The 27,358-nt window shown below is 38.1% G+C and overlaps 1 protein-coding gene across 1 annotated transcript in view; it reads right to left on the reverse strand.

The window, feature by feature from the left end:
• Window positions 1-1,347: 1,347 nt before the first annotated feature.
• The window catches only part of LOC138708210 (fez family zinc finger protein erm-like), a 133,726-nt gene continuing 107,715 nt past the window's right edge, over window positions 1,348-27,358 (reverse strand). The window contains exon 2 of the mRNA XM_069838522.1: window positions 1,348-5,821. Within this exon, the coding sequence (XP_069694623.1) occupies window positions 4,557-5,789 (1,233 nt within the window). The 5' untranslated portion in view covers window positions 5,790-5,821 and the 3' untranslated portion in view covers window positions 1,348-4,556. The remainder of the gene's footprint in view (window positions 5,822-27,358) is intronic.

The following is a 27,358-nucleotide window of genomic DNA, read 5'->3' on the forward strand; positions in this document are numbered from 1 at the left end:
TATAGTAGGGTTGTTTAGTCAACTGTGCGAAGACAGATCTGAACCTCATAAGTGACACCAATAAGGCATCACTCATGAAGCAACTAAGCCAGAAGATAATGGGGCAGGGTGGTCAGTTTAGATCTGCCCTATATGAGTGAGTGATTGAGCAGGTTGCTTACTTACCGTGTCCGGCGAGTACCAAGCGTCCCTTCGGGATTGGAACAGGGTCTTTCGTCCCACCGCATCGTAGACAATGTTTCTGTATGCACTAAAATAGCATATACATTTTGCTTGTTTCCTAAAAATCCCTTGCCTAGTAGATGCTCATATATTCTTGAAAATTGTATATCAGAAATATGATTACCTTTTTTCTACTTACCTTCAGTTATTCCATTGATTTACTTATCTTTAACCAGACCCACATATCAGTAATATTGTTGAATGTTAGGTGATTTAAAAATTGATTTGTTTGTCCTTGGTTAATATTTTTTTTTAGTTGCAAAAAGTTTCTTTCTTTGTAATGTTCGATAATCAAAATATTGAGGACACTGTGAACTAGGTTAATAGTCACATTCCTTCTAAGATGTGGGTCTAGATCTAAATCGCATAACGAAGAAAGGTTAGGTTATATTCCTTGTGAAAATTTATGCACTACATTATTCAAAGGTATGAGGATAATTTATTTATTCTTGAACATTTATTTTGAAGTTGTTTCATTTTTTTTTCTAAATTTGTGCTCTGTCATTTAAATTTACATTATAAATTGGATATATTGAAATTTTGTTGAAATAAGTTTTAGAAAAATGTATTTTAAAATTAAAAGATTAAGAATGAACGACATCGCATTAAAGAGACATATTCTATTGAAGATGATGCAAAATGTAACATTGTAAGTTCGAAAGATTTGATTGACTTGGAATGTTGTTGAAATTCACTGTTGGTGGGAAGAGTAGGCTACCACGAGTTCCTTACTGATTTGGAAAAAGGAAATCCTCTCCTCTACTCGTCCGTTGTACTGAACGGCATTTGAGAGAAATAGGTTAATATAGCCCGCCATGATTTCTCCGGTATTTGTTATTACAATTTAACGCAAGTCAAGTTGTTACAATATACTGTAAGTTGTGAGGTAAATTAGACTTCAGTGTAAGAATATTTACTTCACAGTAGGCCATTTTGTAGGTTGTGGAAATTCTTGAACCTGATACAATTTTCTTGTATTTAATGCTTCGTTACACATAATCTATTATTTCCAATAGAGGCTATTTTGCTTATTTGCTCACCATAAAGAAGAGAGCAGCAGATTGGATCTCCAAACCACGGTCACCGCAATTTTTGCTCATTTTCAGAAATATTGAGTTTGTTATATTACAGATAACAGAACAGTAGCCTACTTTATTTTGTATTAAACAACTTGAAGCAGAAAACTAAAATAAAAACTTAAATAATCAATTTTGGTGATTATTGTTCAAAGATGAATGTCTATTAAATAATGATCTAGTTGTGCTGAAATATAAACATGTTTTCACTTTTTATTTTAGAAAAAATCTGTAACGAGATTTTTAATCACTGTGTTAGACTTGTCACTTCTATCACTGCATCGAGTTGTGAGAGGACTTCGGTTGTTATCAGAAGAGAACTTAAGTAGCTGACGTGGATATTGGGACCTGGAAATGTGTCTGTTATGAAATTGTTGTTATCTTGGAACAGGGCCTAACTACTGTACGTCTTCTTACATCCATCAGATACAAATATGGTGTAGGACATGGTGCACATGCATAAGAAATTGTAGAAAAATGAAGATTGGTTCAGGAACCATGTAATATTTATTAATAAGTATTAATATCCAATTCGGAGTCTTGGCCCATCTTCAGGAATCTTGATGTCTTCCGAGAGAAGTCCACCGCAACCTTTTGGCTGCCCAATCGAGAAAGGTGCAAACGCATAAGCGAAGGTCAAGATCTCAGCTTGTTTTTATGTTCGTCTTCCATTGAAACTGAAACCACTCAGGAAAATACAATAAAATATCAGTAACTCCCTCTTTGTAAAATAAAGAATGAATATGGGAGTTAATTTGAACTCGTGCTCAGTTGGAAAATTCTAACTTAGAAAACACTTCGTTCGTCATTTTACAAGGTATGCACACTTTACACAAAGTATTTACCTCAACTATTAATCGCATTATAGATACAGTACATGTAGGCTATTCCAACATCAAATTCTTAATTTATGTCCAATTAATATAAAAACACGATATATCTATATATAATGTACATTCTTCATTTGATATACACAATCCGCATTAGTGTACGTATTGCACTCACATTTGCATTAAAATCTTTGGTCTCCTCAGTCGGACTCCGAGAGCTTCTGGTTGGGGAGCCTCCATTCAGAGTAAAGTCTTGCTCTGGGAGGCTTTTCCAGGCGACTGAAGCAAGAAAACATTTAATCCGCTACTACAATGGCATCCCGCACCCCGCGGGCCCCTCGTGCCCCCTGCTGCCCTTACAATAAGCAAGCATGCTTATTATGCCATAGGTCCGCCCAAAAGTTGTGCAAGGCCCGTCTGTCTTCCGCTCTTCATGTGAACGGCCCCATCGGTTGGCACTACAGACTCAGGGCGCTTCTTTTCCTCGTAATGACGTCAACACAAATACCGGATTTCCAGAGGAGGGGAGAAATGTTCGACTTTACTCGTAATCGTCTGCTTTTAGGTAACATTTCTTCAGATTGTAGCAAAATAAAATGAAAACGTAAGTACTTGAAAATATAAAGTCGAAACTGCTCACCTCGTAACTCAACATTTATTAGGACTACATCGTGCATTTCATGTAGGCATATTTGAAATTCGGACACTGTAGTTAGTTGTATTGTTTATCACTTGGGAATGTGAGATATTTCAGCCACAGAGATTCGAGTTTGTGTCGTGACCAATGGCACAAAACGATATGAAATATGTCAATGGTCCAATGAAATGTGCTCTGCAACGAAAAGGACTTCATGATTTCGATTTGATTTATTTCATTTGAGTGTGATGCCATATTGTTTCGGCACCATTTAAATTTGATTTTGAAAGATGCGTGGTACGTTTGTCATAACTTAATTGAAGTTTGCGAATATTTTCAACAGCTACGAAGAAAAACAATAGCCTTGTTCACCTCTTTAAAACACGGAGGGGGATAATTTGGGAATAAGTAGAAGTGTAACCTCACTTCAGAAGTTCATTTATAAATTATTAGATCTAGTAGAGTATTATGTAAGCCTAGGTACACGTGACCACTATAAAAATATCTTACGTTGCAGCGCATTAGACTAGATTTGCCAATGTGTAGTTTAATGTAATAGGAAATTATTTTAATTATTTTCTTATGAAGTCTGGCAGCAAAAAAAATAATAATAATAATAATGACAATGAAATAAAATAAACGTCGGACGAAATGCGATCTATTCTTTTCACATGGAAGGTGATGACTATTGCTGACTTTGGAAGGCCCATTTCTACCAATAATTTATCGTGAGATGTATCACCTTCAGGAGGCCTGTCTAATTTTTGGTTTTAGCAGTTCCCAATTATATTACAACGTTGTGGACTAATTATCTGTTTCGATATGCGTGACCAGGAAAACATTTCAATTGAGGAATGAAATAAAATTAACTAGACTACCATACATGATCCACTATGGTAATTAATCTTGATGAGAGTATTAAAATTCTCATCTAAGCTTCATTATTATTTGATATTGTACCGGTATTTGGTAATGTAGCCTGTTCTTCTGGGAAGTCAGATATTGTGTAAAATGCATAGTAGTTAGTAAGAAAATAGGTAACGTTTTGTCCCTGCACTGTATGTCATTCTGCTGGAAATAAAGTCTTAATATGTGCAATTAACTATTTTCCTTTATAACACGTGGACATTAAACAAGTGTGAGTATTCCTACAACTATTGAATTGGTAGCATTTTACTTTACAAATTAATGGACTAGGTTGATGCGAAATGATGCTGTAGCGAATCAGGGGTTTAGTGTCCACGCTTGCGCATATATTTATAAGAATATTTGTCCCGACATTTCGAATCGTTGTTTGCTGAAATACCACATTCAGTACGTATTCAGTGAATGGTCACGTAGCTTCATGTCTTCCACAAAACGGCTAAAATTATTACATTAATAGAATCTCATGGAATTATAAATATCATCACACATCTTTGGACTTCCAGTGTAAAGGAAAATATTTTGGTTTGTCTTACATATTACAGACTATGACAAATGCACAAATAGCTCGAAGACTGTTACGGATTCAAGACTTTTAGGTCGTTAAGCAGATCTGGTCATCCGAGATCACTACAACACAGCTGCAAGACTGCGTGCTCAGAACACGTCGTCTACTTGAACAGTCTCCAAAATTCCAATTAGTAAATCACAATGTCTTCAAATTGTTTTAGTTTGAAACGTGTTGAAGTGTTCTTCCCTCACAAGTGTAACAATTCACAGCTTGGAATGGTAGAGTCTTCTGGTCCGCGCGTCGCCGGCGGAGGGGGCCATGAGGGTCGGCATGGAGGCGCAGCATCCGTGACTGGGTCACAATATCTTAGAGATGTAGGCCGGTCCCGGGGGCGGGAGCAGGAACGGTGCTATGAACGCGTGGCTTCCCGACGGAGGAACGCTGGGGAAGGGCGCGGGAGGCGCCTGCACGAGCGTGTTGCCCGTCGTGTTGGTCTCGTGCAGTTTCCGCATGTGTTTCTTGAGATCGAAGTTTCTGCAGAAGCCCTTCCCGCAGATCTTGCACGTGAAGGGCTTCTTGTCGTTGTGGGTGTGCATGTGGAACGTGAGATTGTATATCTGATGAAATGCCTTGTTGCAAATATTGCATTTGTACGCCTTCTCGCCGCTGTGGGTAAGCTTGTGGTTCTTGTAGTTGCCCTTTTGGTGGAATCCTTTCCCGCAAAATTCGCAGATGAACGGCTTATAGCCCGCGTGGATCCTCGTGTGCGTGTTGAGCGTGGAGCTCCTGTTGAACGCCTTGCCGCACGTCTGGCATTTGTGCGGTTTCTCCGCCGTGTGAATGATCTTGTGCCGACAGAGCGTGGACGCCTGTCTGAACCCTTTGCCGCAGATCTTACATACGAAGGGTCGGGCGCCCGTGTGTACGGGCATGTGTCTCGTGAGGTTGTAGTGCGCGTTGAACACCTTGCCGCATTCGGGGCACGTGAAGCTCTTCTGCTTGGCCGCCGCCGCCACATTGGAGGCAGTCCTCTTCGCCGTCCGGTCCGGAGACTGTTGCGGCTGCTGGATTTGCGATTGTTGCTGCTTCGGCGAGAGCGACCCCGACGCCGCCGCCGTCGCGGTCTTGTGTTCGGATCCCGCGCCGGGCACGGGGCCCTGCCCGCTCGCCTTGGCGCCCGCCGGGCTGGATTCCGCGGCGGGCACGGAGATCGGCGAGGGTCCTACCGGGACGCCCGAGCTCGCCGGGTAAGACACCCTCAGCAGGTGGTTGGGGTGGTAATAGAGCAGCGGGTACTGGTGGAGCAAGTCCTGAGGCCGGAACGCGGGCACGTACTTCTTGAAGGCGGAGTCCAGATTCACGGGGTAGGGGAGCTGGGGGAACGTTAGCACCGGCTCTGACACCCGCTTGTCCGGTTCCATGATCTTCGCTATAGAGAACGTGAGCGGTCTGGCAGCCGAGCTGGAGGAGTTCGCACGTCCTCGCTCCGACGCCGTGGTCGCCGCCGACGCTGCCGCCCCCGCAGTAGCAGCCGTCGCGACGCTCGCCGAAGACTCCGTTGCCATAACCCCGGGCAGAAATGGCTGCATCACTAGTGATTCGCCATCCACAACGCAACACGCTAGAAAGAAGACGCAAAACATTTTAAGAGATTCAGTTCTGTGGACCTGTGCGTCGTGGCGTCAGCTGGGAAATGGAACAAATGAACAGAGCGAGCGAGCGACTCGGCAAGGAGTGATGAGCCACGGCAACATTGTGGCGGCCGGCCCGCTCTGCCCACCCCTGCCTGCTGCAGCTTTCAATTACGCCTCGCCCCTGTCCCCCCGCTCCGCGCAATGTGTATTATGTGTGTTTATGGCTCCCCGCTCACTGCGACCTCTCTCGCTCATCATCGTCTCGTCTCAGTCAATTGACAGGTTTATTATACGGCAACACCGAGTCCGCCAGAAACCACCAGATGGCCGTGTTGCAGAACAAGCATATGGTTCCAGGATTGTTTTATACATGTCAGGCTGCGTAAGCTGTGGTCTCCACGGAGTTGGGCTTTTTAACTTGTCCCTCGCAGTGCGGCGTTATAAATCTGTGTTCTGCTATTAGACATCACCCTGCTACGAAATATTCGTAGACCTGCTTCGGAAATGCCCATTCTTGAAAGAGCAGCGCGTTTATATCTATTATCTCATCACCTGGGTACTTAAAAGCCATTGGCACAAATTATTATAATATACATCCATTCCATTTCGTTCGTATACAGCACATAATGTGCTAAAATATTTTGAGACATTCCAGGACGTTTGATTACACTAATGTTTATTTAAGATATATCAATTACAGTGGCGGCTCTTGAGCTAATAGTTTGAAACGGCTGCACTGGAATAATTGTCTGCATGTAGCACTTTCACATATAACAGTGAAACTTATATTATTAATAAATTTCTTGAGTGTAATTTATTGGAGCTAAAGCCATAACCAAACATTGGTGCAATTTGCTTTTTGGTGCTCTTGATACGTTTCATTGTGCTTGAAGTTGCCAAACAATATATACATATATACAAAGATTTATGAAAATATCCAATATTGCATTGTGTTCTTAATAAGATCAGAGATGTTTCACTGCTTCATTCACAATATTATTTGTATACGAAGTGCAGCCTCCTTTCTTTACTATTGATCATTTTATCATTAAAATCTTTACCAATCATGACGTTTTCTATGTTTAATTTTGCCAAGGCAGCAAGACTATCTTGTGTTATTGTACTTCCTAGAAAAGATTTTACTCTTTTCAGCGTTGAGAAACATCTCTCAGGTTCAGCAATAATAATGGAAGTAATAATAATTTTATTATTTTGAGGAGAGTGAACACTCTGCACGGTTGCTGTGTACATGACTTCGTGCTCATAAGCCCTGCGATATTGTGGGATTCTTGCCTCTCGTACAAAACAGGCAGTTCAATTTGCAGCTCAGAAGTTAAGCTTCGATAGTTTAATTAAATTCGGGTGAAGGAAAGAGTTCCGGTATGCAATTTGTTATTTAAAAATTTGGCCGCTGACACATATTCAGTGAAAGAAAGTCTTTCCTTTACCTGATAAGTAATTGTATCACACACCTCTTTTGTAGACACAAGATATTGCGGATTTCTTTTCTTTCTATTCATGGGAGTGTTTCTTCTTGTCGACGAAAAACGCAAGGAAGTTTGCTTCTTTGTCTATTTCTTTCTTCCATGATTGTCTCGAGGAATATATTTACTGCATTATAGATACTAACGGAGTTGGCATTGCGATGGTGCAGTTGATTGTATCAAATGTCCACATGAGGCGTGATGTGATGAAAAAATTCTGTCAACAAGTTGAAATCCTAGTCGTTCGAGGTATCGATGCACGCCCAATCACTCTCACACCTCCATTTTCGTGGTATTAAGTCAGATTCATCGATGTCCCTGTAACGACGTAGAGATGTGTGCGTGCATTAGGCAATAGGCAATGGTTTCCATTCAACGAACCTGGTTTTGCGAACTAGAAGTTTTTCTCGAATAAATGCCAATCTCATTACACAATCAAAAGCATCTTCTTCTTCTTTCTCATGCAGCTGAGAGATCGGAATTGCATCGAACACAAAAGGCCGTTATCACGTTTCTCTTACGTTGAATTACAGAACTGCATAATCCAGTCACGACAACACGATCGTAATATGTGTGCCGTAATGAGCCACCTTTTTATGAGTATGAAACAACTCGAAAGATTTCTTTTCATGCCCTTTTGTTGGCTGCATTGATTGTGGAGGAAGGCCTCTGTAGTGGTGTTAGCAATCTGCCTTCGTGACTGGCGAGTATATTCACTAACTCGCAGTTATTTGCCTGAATGTGCGAGGGGAGGAAGGGGGCGAAGCGTACTGGCCAAGTAATTAATTCCCACAAGTGGAGACAGTGGGAGCGGTTAGCCAGCTCACAAGCCCGAAAATTAATCCCTTTTCACAGTTTGAATAGGGCATTGTGAGTGCAAGATTGGGAGCGCACAGCATCCCATCCACGTCTTGATGTGACGGACTTCCAAATGAGTGTTTTCTTGGGAGTGATGGCATGGCTGGTAAAGCCACTAACCTAGATGCGTCTCAAAGGAAACTGGGTCTGGCTGGGCAGATCTCGCGCACATCGCTTTCTTAACAGATGCTTGAATATTGCGAACCACTGTTGTTCGAGTTGTGCTTTGCACGTCACGTTCACATGTGCATCACAACCCACATTTTCATTTCCCTTTACATGGTGGAGACAAATTGGTGACAATTATTATCTCCCTAATCATTAATGATAACTGACGTGTAAATGAAAACCATTCCCAGTCTATTTCCTTCTTTGTTAGTTCTGTCTCTGTGTCCTTCTTCTTCTTCTTAAGAGGGGAGTACACCTTTCGCTAGTATAATTCTACTGTGATTTAACTCTTTTATTCTCAGAACCTATAAGTTCTTTGGAAATAGAAATTGGCACGTTTACTTTCTGTACATTACTGAGAAATTTTAATGTTTTGAAAACCTAATAGTTTCTTTTTAATTATGGAAATCTGTGGAGTATATTATTCAGCCGGACAGCATTTAACTTATGCTTGAAAAGCTGCTTTAGATATTATAATGGGAATTTGCATGCATGTACAGTTCCTTCATGTAGGGCTACATAAACTGTATATATTATGTTAAAGATCCTTTAAAGGAGCATAGTTTCAAAACGTATTAAGTCCAACAGTGGACGAAATTAAATTTGTTACTTTCTATTTATTTATCTTTCATGCTGTGAAGTCTGATGGTTCAAAGTCGTCATATTTGTAAACTGTGAAACAAGTACTTAAAAATGGTTTTTTGTAGTGTTTTGAAAACTTGTCCGGTTTACGAGTAATTCAGTTTTTCGTCAGTCGTGTAAAAAATTGAGTTGGACATAATACGATTTGAAACGATGCTCCTCCGAGTATTGTATATGTTGTTCACATGGAAGAATTATATTAAGTATGCAAAGTTTCCGTAAAATATCTTAAGTGCTTTTAGAGTTATTATGTAAACGTTTCCCGGATTAGGGCCTACTCAATAAATGTTGGCGCCGTTATGTTTTATTTAACGACGCTCGCAACTGCAGAGGTTATATCAGCGTCGCCGGATGTGCCGGAATTTTGTCCCGCAGGAGTTCTTTTACATGCCAGTAAATCTACTGACATGAGCCTGTCGCATTTAAGCACACTTAAATGCCATCGACCTGGCCCGGGATCGAACCCGCAACCTTGGGCATAGAAGGCCAGCGCTATACCAACTCGCCAACCAGGTCGACAATAAATGTTCATAATTAAAAAAATAACTATTAGGTTTTCAAAAAATTACAATTGCTTGGCGACGTACAGATAGTACAGATAGTGTATGTGTGATGCTAATTATTATTTCCAAAGGACTCGTAGAGTTTGAGGAAAAAGACGTTGAAATAGTTGAAGTATAATATAGCGAAAATTGTTCCTTCCCCCTTAAAAATCCCTTCACTCTTCCTTTTGTTTTCCTCGTGGACAATCGTAATCTTGCCGTAAGAAAGGGACTCAATATTTAATAAGAACACCATTAAATTGTCTAGCTCCAATAAAACGTAATCTTGTATTCTCTTTGTTTCTCTATTACTGGCTTACGTTTAACATTGCCATGTTTATTACAGTCTATCATTCCATCACTGTTCACAAATATTACTGCAAGATTCTCTCTGGTGGTGGTGGTGGTGGTGGTGATGGTGATGGTGGTGGCATTAGGGATTATTTGTTCACTTTATTTCAAGTAGAGTGACAATTGTCTATTACTTTCCATTGTACGTTGGCCTATTTCTTACAATACACTCATTATATTTTATTCTGAAGAGTAACATTTTTAACATTAGTGTAAATTCCTCCATTTAGCGTAGCGCATACCAAATGTAACAGCTTATTACATCGTAAAGTTATTCTCACCCGTGCCAAGAGTATTTCTGACATAGAAGTCTTCAACATGTCTCTGAAATTGCAATGTTTAAAGCATAAATTGAGAATATGCTTAATGTTTGGCTGCATAGTTATATTTTCATTGTCTTCTATTAATTCCTCAGATTTATAAGCATAGAAGCGCTCTGGACTTCAACGCTGTTTAGGCTATATCTTTCATCACGATGCCACTCGTCTGCCAGTCATTGTTCACTACACGTGCAGTAACTAGTGCGTCAAATTAGCCTATATACAAATGTGATCCTACAGACAAATATTTTCATATTTTTAAAGCATTCCGATAGTCTCTTCCAAAGTAATCAACTTTGGTTTCATACTTGGTGGTACAGTGCAAGCTCCCTTATTTTCACGAGATATTTATCGTTCGTGAAATTAATTTCGTTGTTCATTTTTGAAATTCCATATCCTGTAGTATATTTACAATGCAAGAAATGTCTTTATTTTTTTTTTTTTCAAAATATTTTTGTTTATGCAATACTCCGTTTAGTAAGCTTACAAGCAAGCTTAATTATCAGAGTTGTCGACAAATTCTAAATTGTTTTAAGAATAATATTGCTTCGCTTGTTCAAATATCATTGCTAGGCTATAGTTAATCAAAATTATACACTCGTCTACTTCTGAGTTCCTTGGTCGTATGTTTGAAATGCAACAAAGTATATTTAAAACACAAGAACTCACACACGTGCCCTATTTGAAGGACAAGAAATTTCACTTCCATCTGGAGAAATAACTCTTGGTAGGTCTACATCTTCAGCTACCACACTTTTACACAATAATTTTGTATGAAAATACAATTGTCTGAAATTTGTTGAATAACATGGAAATAGTATTAAAAATGAGACCGTTGTCATACAAGGTATACAGTACACCTAGTGGTCCGCTTCTGTCTTGAGTGAATTCTTGGCACCTTAGTATTGTTTTTACATTTGGATAGTTAGCACTCCTTGTTCTAGCAGTCGATGGTTCCCACTTCTCTAATTTTCATTAGAGTCTTCACGTCTTCTAACAAAATATCTTACGACCGTACACGTAGGAACAATAATATCAGGTAAAAGATGGCCCATTTATAAGTCATAAAGGCGCACGGGACATGGAGCTAGAGTCCCACGCTTCGTGACCTCGGCACTAGAATGACATATTGTGATGGACACCACTCTCCATCGCCTTTTACGCCGGGTAAGATCAGGAACTCAATTTGACGTGAGGCTGAGTGGACGAAGGGACCAAAATGCAACTGACTTTCGAAATGGAGGTAGCAATGCGCAACCAGAACACAAGCTTGACGATCCAGTTTAAGTCGGCAATACTAATATGGAAAAAAAATATATCATTTTCACTAGTGTGTTTAAAGTATTTATATATGAACATAATCTGCATATTTCTTTTCATGAAAATTTTGTGAAATACCACAACATTTAAATTTGAAAATTGTCATCACCAGCTTCTCATATGACTTCTCACATCATTTAGCTTTATTTGTACGAGGAAGTTTATCTTCTTGGTGTTTTTACATTTGTTATATAATCGTATAATCTGTGAATCTTAAGCGCAGTTTCATTTGTTTACTTCCTAAGACACGCAACTATAGACCAATAATGTTTGAAAACTATGACGTCTTTCTGTCGAATTTTCTCCCTAACAGGTGTCGCTCCCATTTTCCAGGGACTTCACCATTTATTTTCCGGTCACTGCGACATCTCATAGTTACAGATGAAGTGAATATTTGCAAAGAATCAGTACTACAAAAGTAATATAATAACTGTTCCTTGGAGCAATTGTTATTAGTAACACTACATTTCTGTTCATAGCTGGTACTGTCGACAATTGCCCACACGGTACATTGTAGCATAGCAAACTTGTAATCTTCCTAGGACATTTAAAATTTGAATATTGTAGATAGAAGCCGGACCCATGTACATAGGCCTAGGTCTATTATGCTGTTCCATAGGTGACGTGAATCCAATGCTGACAGGCGGGCCACATTACACTAGCATTGACAGAGCCAGGTCCCATCCAGACGAGAACGTGACTAGCCTAAAGGCTGGTTCACAATAAACCGGGAACGGAAACGGCAACGAGAACGAGAACGGAAATATTGTTAAAATGTTTTTAAATGTGAGGATTCACAATTAACTATTGTGAACGTTCACATTTAAGTACATTTATTTTAACATTATTTCCGTTCTCATTCTCGTTGCCGTTTTCTTTCCCAGTTTATTGTGACCCAGCCTTAAGAGACCGGAGCTCCTAGTCCTTATATACTCCCATCATCAGAGACCCGCACTACCCAAAAACGGTACTTTTCGCTGTTAAAATTCACAGATGAAATGAGCGAGAGATTTGTGAAATGAATGAGGAAATAGGAGTACTCCGAAGAAAGTCCTCTGCAACGTCGGTTTGTGCACAACAAATTCCATCAAGACCAGGCCGGGAATCGAACCCGGATCACGTCGAAGAAACACACAGACGCCGCCAGTAAACAATTGATACAATTTGTTTGATATTCTTCAAGAGAAAAAATGAATAGAAGATTCTCATCCACAACTGACCGTAATAATAATAATAATAATAATAATAATAATAATAATAATAATAATAATAATAATAATGATGATGATGATATAATAATAATAGTTGTTGTTGTATAGTCAACTGTACGAAGACAGGTCTGAATCTCACAAGTGACACCAACAAGGCACCACATAAATGAAGCAACAAAGCCAAGAGATAATGGAGTAAGATGACCAGTTCCTTTCATCTCACACCTTAAATAATAATAATAATAATAATAATAATATTAATAATAATAATAATAATAACACTAATAAAAGTAATATAGTAGTAATAATAATACTTACAAATAGCTTTTAGAGAACCCGGACGTTCATTAGGTCCTCAAGTTTATTAAACATTATTGTATATTCAACTTTCTCTGATATATTTTATTCTATATTTATTTATTTATTTATTTGTATTAATTATATTATTTTAGCTTGCCTCTCTTCAGTAAATACAATTCATAGCTGTACTTCACTTAATTCTTCCTCACTCTTCTTTTGTTTCAGGGTAAATTCTCCACGTCCGTGGCTGGACGGGTGTTCGAGAAGATCTTGGCCTTTTACTCTGAAGGACATGTCTAACAAATTTCTCGTGTTTATCCAATGTGCTGAGAAAACAGGTGCTTGCATGCAGGTATACAAGAAGGCTCCACTGACCATTAATCTCAATACATTAATCATGGCTAACATTTTTTTTTCTTAAAACCAATTTTCTTTGTTTGCTTTTTTACTGGTGACGTGTTCCGCGGTAAATGAAACCCTTTTATCATGGGTACCAAGCCCGCAGTATTTTTTTCGAATATTTCTCAGAACCAGAATGCATTGTTTAAGTGGTTTAATTTTCCTATCATGTACTTCCTTTCCACTAATATTGACGTGTGATGGTCCAGCATTTGAAAGAAATGTTCATTCTATGCGCACAGCTTTTGTCCAAGAACTTTGGAAAGAACTGGTTTCAACATTGACGTTGCTCGTAGAAGAAATTTCAACTTCATTTTTCGAAGGAGATATGTCCACTATAGTTTAGGGCAGAGGTCTCCAAAAAGCGTATCATCATTCGTGCTCTCGATGCTGCCCGCCGAACACAGTGTGCTGTAAGAGGAAGAGACTCGTACCTCAACAGATGGGAGCGGTCAGTGGGGGATCGCGGCAACGCACAGTGGTTCCAAACTCAAATCTGACTGGACAAAAAGTATAAAAGTTTGAGCTTCAAAACAATATAAATATTGCAGTTCTATAATCCTAAATAGTCGTGTATCTACGATTCGTATTCAGTTTTCCATAAAAATTATTGTGGTCTGCGCAGGAGCAGTAGAAGTCAAGTGTTCAGCACAGACATTCTATTCTCGTTAGCATCGCCCGGCAAGTTAACTTCGGAACATCGATGTGTGAAGATACAATATATTGCCAATCCCCTTCGAGTTTAGATGAATAAAACTACAGGTATTTCCCTACACTTTTAGTGCATTTCCGAACTTTAGCATTGTGTTATTTAGTTATAATACCGATTAATACACAGAGAAGTGTTCCATGAAAATTTTTAAAATTGTATTTGCTGTAGCAGGCCCGCAAAAGCAAAGGCCACAAAAGGCCACTGTCAAAGCAGGCTCAGCGTTTACATTAGTCATTTAGGTATGTAATTACAAAGGTTTTATAACCAACTTCAACCACCTTCTCCTTTTATTTATATTTCAGTGATGGTGAACGGAATTCCAAGAAGAGATCTAGTTGACATTTCGTGAAAAGAAAATAATATTTTAAGAAGATTAGCTTGTGTGTGAGAGTATGTATTAATTAAAATGGTTTAGGAGATTCTGAGAGACATGATCGTAAATTAGTGCAGAAAAAAGTGCTGCATTCTGAATGAAACTTACAGAGCAATGGACTAATTGCCTCTACGTATTAAAAATTTTCCTTAAGGAAATACAAGGATTGGTTAAGTGTTGAAATGACTTTTTTAAAAAATAGACTGTGTCTAGCAACGAAAAAACAAAAATCGTCCGCAAAAGCCGTTTCACGAATGTGCTGAGAAAAGTCAGAAGAGGAAGCTGAAGTCTTTGCTGGAAACACTCGGTTGATGAGGTTGCTCTTGTCGCAGAAATGGATTTGAGATCAAAATACAGGCCTGATGCAGCAGAAATGGTAAAGCAAGTTTTTACTCAAAAAGGGCCACGAAAATGAATGAAAGAAAAGAAAACAAGATCGCTTACGTAAAGAAATGGGACTTCTTGTCGACCTTCCCAAACCAGAATTTCCTACGACTAATGACGGGATTAGCGCGCGGAGGTTCTTCGAAGATACAGGTTTGGCATCAGAAACTACTGGCATGGATGAAGGCTTGATTTGGAATCATCTTTAAAACCAGTGGTCGTCATTTCGTAACTCGCGAATTAACCCCTTAATATACAAGCAGGGCGGAGGAGTAAGGCATGATTTCCAACCCCTTAGCCAACACTTGTTCGTTCAACGTTAAGCAATCTGGATATTCTTCTCTCCTACATTCCCCTTCGCTGTTTATTGCGGGCTGCATTTTATATGACGTAATCTTTGCCGACCACTGCTTAAAAGAATCGCCAGTGGCTACAGTATTAATATTGGAGAGTTTGAAAAAATACTGTTTGGGCATTGTAGAATTACGTATACATCCAGAAATGTAAGTGGTATTATATGCCGCAAAGTGTGCTTAAAATACTTACCCATGGTGCGCAGTTGATAAAGGAAGCCGTACTTCTGTTGGGATGATGACCGATGAACCCCAAGAAGCCAAAAATAAAGATTACAAGAATTTCAGGAAATAAGCTTATCACGCGCGCAAATTTTGTAGAGCCGATACGACGATCGATTTGATGGAATTTCCTCTGGCCCGATGGTAAGCAGTCTTCGTATCTAACGCCAAAAGAGTAGAAAAAGTATATCATCCGATGTAGACTTAATGAGACTGCTCCAGGGTCACGATGGTGATGATGATGATGATGATGGTGATGATATTTGAAAATTAGTAGAGTTATAACTCTCTAAAATATCTGTAACTATTTCAAATGTAGGTTTATTTAACCAGAGTTAGCGGTTTTGTTAAAATTGTATTAATATGTAGGCTATTTTATTAAAAAAAATTAAATTATATTTGACTCAATATGTACGACTGTTGTGCATTTTTAACATATTTCACACATTAAAATAAAAAAAAGAAAGTGTACAATGCATTTGTGATTTTGTTCCAATCCCTGCGAAAATCAGTTTTTTTTTAATTATTATAATTTTTTAAAATTCAACCCCTGTAAAAGGGTGGTTTATTTTATCCAATCGTAATCAGAGATTACACGCAAATGCAAAATGCCATTTGTAACCTGTATACAAAATTTTATGAAAATCTGTTAGAAACGAGGAGAGTTATTAATTTTGTCCTACTAGATTTGTATTTGGAACCACTGTGCAACGGTCTGCTTATGTTCACAAATAATAACATTAAAAGAATAAGAAATATCATACTTTTGTATAATATTTTGATGTACTATGAAGCTGGAGCCTCTTCTGTTGCTATTGACACAAGCCATTGCAAATTCAACCTCTTCTGTTCCATGGTGCCTTTCAGTGTCTGGAAAAGATCTTTTCCAGTTGTATTTTGTAATTACATCTAGAAGACATTCAGACACAGTAAAATGTTCAGTAACTCCTCGGATGAAAATGGCTAGGTGAGCTTTGTCATTTCTATCTGTGCTTTCGTCCAATGCATGTGAGTAAGCTACAAACTGGTTAATTGTGGTTTCGACTTCAGATTCAATTACATTTACAATCTTTAAATTCCTTCTCTGAACTGTAATTAGAAACAATTTAATTTTCTTAAGCTTTGACTTTGTTCTGGACATAGTATTTTAGTAGCGTTCTGTATGCACGATTTTACAAATGATGCTTCTGTAAAAAAGAGCTTCATTGATTTTCCAATATTCCAAGCTAGAACATAGCTAGCAAGAAACTTTTTTGTTTAAGACTGAGAACACGTGTATGATTTGTGTTTGTATTTTCTTGTTTTATATTTATCAAAATATTTGTAGGCCTAAGCATTTCACCTAAAATTAAACAAAAAACTATAAGTATGTCATGCGGAACTGAGTGTAAACGTGGTGTAATATACTGATTATTATGTATAACCAACAATTATACAGATAGCCCCAAAATAAATTATTTTCACATGTCCAACATGCCTGTAATTATATGATATTGTTTGTGAAGAGTCGAGTATTGTCGTGGCATGTTGAATTTTAACACACCCTTAAGAATTTTCGAACAAATTAAGCATTTCACATTCTCCCCACTGACACAAAAAATATTTCTCTTCCTCTTCATCCTTGAATGTACTACGTCCATGATTAGAATACATTGTGAAACGGTGGAACACGCCGACCAACACAGTGATAATGGCAGTCCGCCACTGCCCTTCGTTTGCGCATAAACATTGAGTACAGTACAGGTGGGGATGGGTGAGGCGGAGCGCGCTCATTACGTACTGGCTTCGGTTCCGTTCAGGGGCTTACTCGCGAGTACAGTTTTGGAGACGTCTGGTTTAGGGGAACAGTTGAATGCGCTCTTGTAGATCTGAACCACTATGGTTTACTTTAGTAATAGCTGTTTTTCTTGCCTTAAATATTTTCCTCCAGATTGCTTTCACGTATCGATCCTGGAGTAGGTCTACATGTTTTTTTTTGTCTCGATCGCTGTATTGTAATGCATGAGATCTGGCAGTAAAGATCTTGTGTTATTTCGTTATTTTTATAATATATTTTCCTCCAATAATATATTATCTGGAAAATTCCCCAATACTAAATTGCCATCGCAACATTCATACAACATAACTTATTTAAGATTCCTATGAACCCAATGCTTTCAACATCCCTCACGTATACACAGTGGGAGGGGTATACTTGCAAATGTTTTCAGAGATAATCGGAGATACAGTAGTGTACTGAGCCACATTATGTAACACATTTCTCAATCTTCGAAGGTATTTTTTTAGGCGTGAAAAAATGCCATTTTTTTTAGGTTACCGGTAGTTAATACTTCCAGGCGATCTGTTTTCTTTACGAACGCCTCACTAGTTTTTTTTAAATTTTTTTATTGGGTTATTTTACGACGCTGTATCAACATCTAGGTTATTTAGCGTCTGAATGCCGGTGAAATGAGTCCGGGGTCCAGCACCGAAAGTTACCCAGCATTTGCTCGTATTGGATTGAGGGAAAACCCCGGAAAAAACCTCAACAAGGTAACTTGCCCCGACCGGGATTCGAACCCGGGCCACCTGGTTTCGCGGCCAGACGCGCTGACCGTTACTCCACAGGTGCGGACGCCTCACTAGTTACGCGGAGGTCTAAGCTTCTGTGGGATGTCTACTGTCCAGGCTTACCATGAAGGTCTTTGTGGTGTAACAGGTTATCAAATAATTTCTTGTCTATCCAAACACAATCACCTTTTTACATTATCACATGGGATTACATTGGTGATTTATTTTGTACTGTAATACGTTCGAATTGCACCCTTAACTGTTTATGCTGGAGTATCGAAAGGTGTCCGTATAGTTTAAACTGACAGGCGTTTCATAGTACTACCATTCACAAAACATCATATCGTAAAATACGTGACAAATTTATGGAAAAACTATAAGGGCAAGGGAAAAAGTAAGTAGGGCGTTATTTCACTTCCATTTTTCTTAAACAAATATCAAAATATTTGCACGTATACCCATCCCACTCTGTATATTGTTACTTTTGTTGTGAGAAGTGAAATTCGAAGAAAATTTTATTGTAGCAAGAAAAAAATAACCCATACAAATCAATTTGTTTGTACTAAATAGATATGTCACTAAAACCATTATTTTAATTTGTTTAAAATCTATAGAGCGATTTATATACCTATTTTGTACTAAAATATAAATACCTACAGAAAATACTCCTATTAAAACATTTACCTACCTTTGTCAATGTCAACTTGCTTCTCTACTAGAAGAACCATTTTCTTTCTACGAGAAAACATCTTACACATTTTGAATAACTCGTTGATGCTACTCTTTTATATTATAGAATGTAACAGCAGTGGAAATATAGATCTTACAAGCTTCCTCATAAGCAGTGTTGGCATCTGTTCATTTAAGTAGGCCTGTAGGAGCATAAAAATCTTAAGTGGTGAACATAAAATGTGTCCGGTATATCATTTAGTCATGATACTAAGGGCATATGTCGATATAATCCGTTAATACTGACAAAATGTTAGAAAATAAGGCTTAAGGCAAATTGACCTTTCTTTATTGAGTTAGTCACAAGTTCGTAATACCAAGTGGAAACTAAAGTTTTAATTTTTAGTAGCTTATCAGAAACTAAAATTTGTAAAAGAAGGTGACTTAACCATGCATCGAAGTATTTAAAAAAAATAATTTTACTTCATACGCTAAACTTTAGGCTTCCTACGACTAGGTAAAAATATAATCAGATACCATGTTTTTTTACTGGATATAGTAGAGACTACAAGGAGACTATTGTGCAATCTTAACGTTTTGAATTTCTGAATTTTGTTTCGATACGCCCTATTGTACATTCCGAAAGGTGGCCAGGGTGAAATTCGTGAATCCGACGCTGACAAATGGATCATCCTTCCTCGGTCCCTGATAGAGCCAAGACTCATTTTGCGGACGAGTAATCTGATAAGTCCTAGAGGCCAGGGCCCATGCTCTTCCTGATCAGCCAACGCTGACAGGTGGGCCATCTTGCCTCAGCTCCTGATAGAGCCAGGTCCCGTCCGCATACGAGTAGCTGATGAGCGCCAAGCCCTTCCTATTTCAACCGTACTACCCCCAAGATTTCAGTTCAACTTATTTTTACTGTTGCAGATGATAGATGAAGTGAGGGGGAGGTGGCGATGGAAAGTGTTGGTGAGATAATAAATGGAAATGAGAGTACCTCGGTAAAAGTCTCTGCAACGTCTGCGTTTTCCAACACACACGACCTACCGGGAGTCGAACCCGGGCCGCCTGGATGGAAGACCAGTTGGCTAGCACTTGAGTCACACCTGTTGTTTAGAGTTCAGTACGGTTCATAGTTTAAATACTTCAGAGTCTAATAGTGCGTGAATTCACCTCTTCACAATCTTGGCTAGGCCTAAACTGACTTGTATCAATGGACGGAATAAGTTGAGGTTCTCAGTAGAACAAGAGCCCAAGTTCAGAAAACTAAATTTTACAGATGATTTTATTTGGATTATTCATTCTGTGTTAGATTTTATAAACAATTTCAAGTTATAGTATTACGTAATCAAATTGCATACAGCATCAAGTTTTAAATTTTGTGTGCTTTTTGGATACAGAATAATTAAGAATTATATAACCTGAACTTGGTACGTTGTTTTATTGTAGTTTTTCTTTGCTGTACTGAATTAAACTTTGCTTTATTATAAATATAGACTTACTAAATTAATAAAAAATCACATAAACAGTAAAGAAAATGTCTGTACAAAATATATTTTTAACAAAAATAGAAAATTAGCCTACAATCGAAAGGAATCACATCAAATAAAATATATTTAAGTGGATTTAATATATAAAGGAAAAAGTTAATGTTAATGATTGCAAACATAAGGATTCACCATTTTTTATTATACTGTATGTTTTAATGGAGATGGAATTAAAAACATCATGGATTGAGAGAAATTAAAATAATATTGAAAAGTCATCAGTGGGATAAATCTTGGCAGCAGAAGTGTTAAAGCAACCAATCACCAGAAATAATGTTGCATTTTCAAAACTAATTCTGCTTGCCTCTTTCTGAATTGTACCAGAATAGTTAGAGTTAAACTGTATTCGTCCGCATCTGAAACTGGTAAATGGTTGAAAAGTCGTAATTTGAAAGAGGAACACTCTGTAACATATTCAGCGGTTAGTGCTTCAGGGGGTGGGGGGCGCACCGGTCTGTAGCCCCCCTTACGTTTCAAGAAAATCTTGATATTTTTTTTTTAGATTTTTTTTAGATTTAAAGCTTCTGCTCTTTCGGGCTGCAATGCCTAATGTGCTCAAGTGTATAGTATTAATAAATATTATTATTATTATTAAGATTTAAAGCATGCAGAAACAATCCACCATTGGCGTTGCGAGAGTGACACTGAAAGAAAAATTTGTTCGACTCTTTCTATCGACAATGATAATATTTAGAATTAAAAGTCCTTTATATTTCTACTGAAAAGTTCTTTTAAATTCATCGAAGATTTTCAAAGAAATTATGAAACTACCGTTCTCAACACAATAGCGAGATCAGGATCGGTGTATGCTCATGCACTCCGCAACGATGGAGGATGGATTTTGCTTTATAACAACTATGAGGAAGCTAAAGTGATTTTATATTTCCTGGTGTCAAACTATAATTATTAATGCATTTAAAATGTGTTGCGTGTAAATTGTGGGCACATTTGTCAAGTGATGTACCCAAAGCTTAGCCCTCTTCTCAAATTCATAGCTACGCCACTGATTCTACATCAGATTCATCGAGTGATAAAATTTGTAGCGATCTACGCCAATCGTATTAAGGTCAGCCATGTGTAGAGACAAGAAATCACGATACTAATTATGTTACATTTGGATTTATGCCTACGTATACAGATGTCAACGGCTGCAGTGCGTTGCTTGTGCTGCCAGTCTTGTTAAGAGTGTTCTGGAACCTCCACTTAGGTGTCATACGAAAGCCAGATGTTCTGTCCATGCAAACAGTTTCACATGCAAAGTAACGAGTGGAAAAATAATTTAATTACAGTTTTATGTTGCAAACGGTGACGATATGAATGCTCTGGAGCGTGTTACCGCTACAGAAATGCTAAAACTGCGAAACCCCAAATACCAGAAGATCTAATGCGCCCATGCATAAATGACGTAAGTTACTTAGTGCAGTGTATGTTTGGAAAAACAGTCACAAAATAGGTCTATACCAGCCCTGGGCACAAGAGGGGAAGTGGGAGGGAAAAAACCCGCCCACGTCCTTTTATAAACAAACGCAGAGTAAGGCTCTGTGAATCAGTGGTGGATTTTAGGCGATCAACGACCTGCCTACTGAAGGATGCACTGGAAGGAATGGTGAACGGGAGAAGAATTCGGGGTAGAAGAAGATATCAGCTGATACACGACATTAAGATATGTGGATCATATGAGGCGACAAAGAGGAGGCAGAAAATAGGAAAGTTTGAAGAAAGCTGTATTTGCAGTAAAAGACATGCCCTTTGGCAGAATACTGAATGAATGAATGTTATTAGTAAGTATTTGATTATTTTATTATGATATTTCTACAACACGATACCACAAAAGGTAGAAAGAAGAAATGTGAAACAAAAATAAGATTCCGTTGGTCGTCTGTGACACGATGTCTGTAAATACGGTTTATTTCTGGCGTTCTATATAAGATTCATACGAAATAAGTTTCTCTGGCTTCATTATAATACGAGACACTTGGCAAACCTACTGTCTAGGGACGGATCTCACGTTATCAAGGCTGAGGTAGGATGGCACGCTTCTCAGCATCGGATTCACAAATGTCAGACTCGGAACTATCAGCTCAGTGGTCCAAGTGTAAAGAGGAATCCTGGTTCAGACCAGGTCCAAGTAGCGTCAACAATGACACATAGGCTTAATTGGGCTTCCGAAGCAGAGCTATTTATTTACAAAGTCTGCAGTTTAATGTCAGAATACGCTAAGAGGAACTGGAAGACAAACAGCGAACTTCGGCAGGCAATAACTAGGTCACGTGGCGGCCCCTCGGCCGCTTGTAGTGCTGCTGTAGCAGCCATTACGGCTGGTTGCCCAAGTACACTCACGCCAACATCGCAGTCTGGCAGGCTCTCTCTCTTTACCAAGAGGGTGGAAGCGCATTATCTAGCGAAATTTATAAGCTTGTACTTGCTACTTGGGTAAAGGAAATTGTACCAGAACAATGGAAGAAGTCCATAATTGTACCTATTTTTAAGGGGAACAAGACTAACTGTAGTAACTTTCGAGGAATATCACTTTTGTTGGCGTCGTACGAAATTTTTTCCAATATTCTTTTGAGAAGATTAGATGAAGTTATTGGGGATTATCAGTCCGGTTTTAGGCGTAATAGATGGAATATTGATAAGATTTTTTGTATTCGACAGATATTGGAGAAAAATGGGAGTATAAGTACATAGTACATCAGTTATTCATAGATTTAAAAAGGCATAGGACACTGTTAAGAGGAAAGTTTTATATAATATTCTAATAGAAGTTGGTATTCCGAAGAAACTAGTTCGATTAATTAAAATGTGTCTCATTGCAACGTACAGCAGAGTCCGTATAGGCCAGTTTTTGCTGGATGCTTTTCCAATTCACTGCGGGCTGAAGCAAGGAGATGTAGGGCTACTATCACCATTATTTTTTAACTTCGCTCTAGAATATGTCATTAGAAAAGTTCAGCATAACAGAGAGATAGTTTGAAATTGAACGGGTTACATCAGCTTCTTGTCTATGGGAATGATATGAATCTGTTAGGAGAAAATCCACAAACGATTAGGGAAAACACGGAAATATTACTTGAAGCAAGTAAAGCGATATGTTTGAAAGTAAATCCCGAAAAGACAAAGTATATGGTAATGTGTCATGACTAGAATATTTTACGAAATAGAAATATAAAAATTGGAAATTTATCCTTCGGAAAGGTTGAAAAATTCAAATATCTTGGAGCAACAGTAACAAATATAAAATGACACTCGGGAGGAAATGAAACGCAGAATAAATATGGGAAATGCCTGTTATTATTCGGTTGAGAAGCTTTTGTCATCCAGTCTGCTGTCAAAAATCTGAAAGTTGGAATTAAAAAAAAACAGTTATATTACCGGTTGTTTTGTATGGTTGTGAAACTTGGACGCTCACTTTGAGAGAGGAACAGAGGTTAAGGGTGTTTGAGAATAAGGTTCTTAGGAAAATATTTGAGACTAAGGGAGATGAAGTTACAGGAGAATTGAGAATGTTACAGAACGCAGAACTACACGCATTGTATTCTTCACCTGACATAATTAGGAACATTAAATCCAGATATTTGAGATGGGCAGTGCGTGTAGCACGTATGGGCGAATCCAGAACTGCATAACTTATAGAGTGTTAGATGGCAGGCCGGAGGGAAAAAGACCTTTGGTGAATCCGAGACGTAGATAGCAGGATAATATTAAAATGAATTTGAGGGAGGTGGGATATGATGATAGAGACTGATACAATTATTGATTAAATGTTATGAGCAACCAATAGCAACTGTATTTTATTATGTTGCTTCAAAGCAGTATAGGCATTTTTGTTCTTTTCAAAATTCACTGAAGCACTATCAGCACAACGTCAACTGTCTGTAAATCATAAGTTATTGTCTTTTTATTTATAATGGGGAGTTATTTGTAGTTGCAGAATCTTCACTGTATAAATTATAAAAACATATTTCTTTTTCTACTCCTTGTTTAGTAATAAAAAATCTCAACTTATAGTAACGGGAACGTTTTAATGTTCCCTTTCTGATGCATTTGTTTGAACGCCAAACGTTTTTATTTATTTATTTTTTGACATCCTGAAGTATGGTGCCATTATTACTGAAAATGGTCATAAGACATTTTTAACTATTTTTGCCATATATGTTCTCTCACAACTGTATTTATTGGCTATCTTAGAAACTTTAAATAATTATCCTACACGATCAGCTGACAATTGTGAGAATGCTTGACACAGTGATAAAGAAAGTTTACTTCCGCCTTAATTACATCGCATTCTTCTTCACTTACACCATTCTATAAAAAAACTTATCTTTCTACATTGTTGCATAAATTAATGCAATTATTTAGACGAAAACAGTTTCTGGGTAATGGCAAAATTATACAGGTGATGTCTCGCCTCTATTCGAAGAGGGAAATCTGGCAACCTTGAGTCAACATGATGTGACTCAACAAGAAATGTATGGTAAATGACACCAAAATATACTGAAATAAACGTTCCCAATATCAGCCAATAAAACAAAGATACAAGCCCAAACACATTGGATAAATAGCCTAATGAAATTATATTTGTACAAAAAGAAAGAAATGTTAAATAATAAGTTATATGTCATACATTTGAAAGCAGCTAAAATAGGTAGTAACGTCACTGAAGAAATAAATAACTTAATGGAGCAAAAAACTAAAGATTAGACGGAAATCTATATAAGACTCAGTTGATGGGTTTAAGAAATAAATTTGTAATTGTTGTTCAGTCGACTGTCCGCAGACAGGTATAAGGCATCACACATGAGGCAACTAAGCTAGGAGATAATGGGGTAGGGTGGCCCGTTCCTTTCCACCTCCATTGCATACAAACATATTACACTAATCAGACTTAAGATGTATAAAAACAGTTGTTCTTCCTCTGACACATATCGTCAAGTAAGATGTAAAAAAAAGGTAAAGGTATCCCCGTAATATGCCATGAAGGCACTTGGGGGGGGCATGGAGGTAGAGCCTCATGCTTTCCATGACCTCGGCACTAGAATGAGGTGGTGTGGTCGGCACCACGCTCTGACCGTCTTTTACCCCCGGGAAAGACCCGGTACTCAATTTTATAGGAGGCTGAGTGAACCTCGGGGCCGTTCTGAAAGTTTGGAAACGAGAAAAAAATCCTGTCACCACCTGGGATCGAACCCCGGACCTTCTAGTCCGTAGCCAGCTGCCAAGTGAGATGTACTGCCTGATAATAGATATACACATTTGCCAGAACCTCAGTCAGAGATAGACTTGAATTTTATTATGATGCAAGTCATAAAACACCAATGTAGTTTCCCTTGACACTGTTTATGGTATGTATTATTTATGACAATAAATGAAATAGGCAATATAAACTGTGAATTTATACGTACGCCTAGTGATACTCATGTCAGACGATGACTGTGTACAATGAAATAACGGTTACTTTAATTGTTACCGGTACGTAATAATTATATTGTGAGAAAGTAGATTGCATGTAGGCCTACATGACATTCAAGATGTGTGTCGGTTTCTCCTTCCCAAAGCCACGCATCGCTTTGTGCGTTGCAGCGTACACGTGCGTCGAGGTGTCGCCACGTGCGCCCGTTGCTCTTCCTGTTCTTTGTGGTCCTCAACATCTGCCTCTGCAAATCACTGCCGGACTGAGCACAGGATGCGAACGAGTCTTTTCTTCAAGAATGCTCGATTAATACTCCTCGTAGGTGTGCCCGCCCGCATTGTTGCCGCACCTTTATCCCACTTCCTCTCGCTGCAGCAGACGCGTGCCCGGGCCCCGATTATGAAGGCATTCGTTTGTTCATTACGAATAAAAAGTTATTGGCGGGAGTCGGAGTCAGCTCAACCGGGATCTGAGGCACGCGCGAGTGAAATTCTGCCTCGAGCCTCCATGATACGTGTAATAGTCTGTCGATGATTCGTTTGGAATCCGAACCCGAGAAGTGAACTTGGGAATAAAACAAGTCTGCCCTGTCACAAATCGTTTAGTGTATACTCAAACCAAGCAGTAATTAAATGGAGGAAAAATAATATCGGAAAGTAATTTATAATTTAAAACTCTGTGAAGTAGGCCTAAGTTACTGCAAGGGCGTCATTTCAGTTTTCGCTTGGGGGCAACATTTTTAGAGAAGACCTTATAGGGTATATCGCGTGACATGCTTCCTATTTCCTCTGAAATTAATTAATTTTATATACCGTGAACTGGACATAAAGAAAAAAGGATTTTAACCCTTATATCAGATCACTAAACATATTTTTACAGTTTATTATTTTATCTCCATTTATCAATAATAATAATAATAATAATAATAATAATAATAATAATAAAACAACTTAATAATTTGTTGATAATAATATAATAATAATAATAATAATAATAATAATTGTAAATCACAACAATGACATTGTTTACTTTCATGTAAGCATAGTATACAATTCTTCCTCAAAATATATGCTCATATGCCTACTGTTCTTCTAAAAGGACACCCGTTTCTAGCTCAACCATTTACAACTAGAATGTTTCGACAACATACATGTAATTTAATTATATACTGGATTAAATGTGATTTGTAAAATACACAAGAATTGCTAAAACAGTATTTCAGGCATTTCTGGATTAATATTTTGAATAGTCATTACGTATCCCAGAAATAATTTTCTGAAGGTAGATATAGTGTCAGGTTTTAACAAATTAGAATATGAAAAATAGTGCTGGTAATGAATGTTCAGGCTCCTGCCCTGTATATGTAGACAATACTGTATGTATGTATGTATGTATGTATGTATGTATGTATGTATGTATGTATGTATGTATGTATGTATGTATGTATGTATGTATGTATGTATGTATGTATGTATGTATGTATGTATGTATGTATGTATGTATGTATGTATGTATGTATGTATGTATGTATGTATGTATGTGTGTGTGTGTGTGTGTATGTATGTATGTACGTATGTATGTGTGTAGGTATGCATGTAGGTGTGTAGGTATGCACGTATGTGTGCAGGTATGTATGCATGTATGCAGATAGGTAGGTATGTTATGTATGTATATACGTATATACTGTATATGTGTGCAAAAAT

Source organism: Periplaneta americana, chromosome 10 (genome assembly GCF_040183065.1).
Source record: "Periplaneta americana isolate PAMFEO1 chromosome 10, P.americana_PAMFEO1_priV1, whole genome shotgun sequence".
Lineage (NCBI taxonomy): Eukaryota > Metazoa > Arthropoda > Insecta > Blattodea > Blattidae > Periplaneta > Periplaneta americana.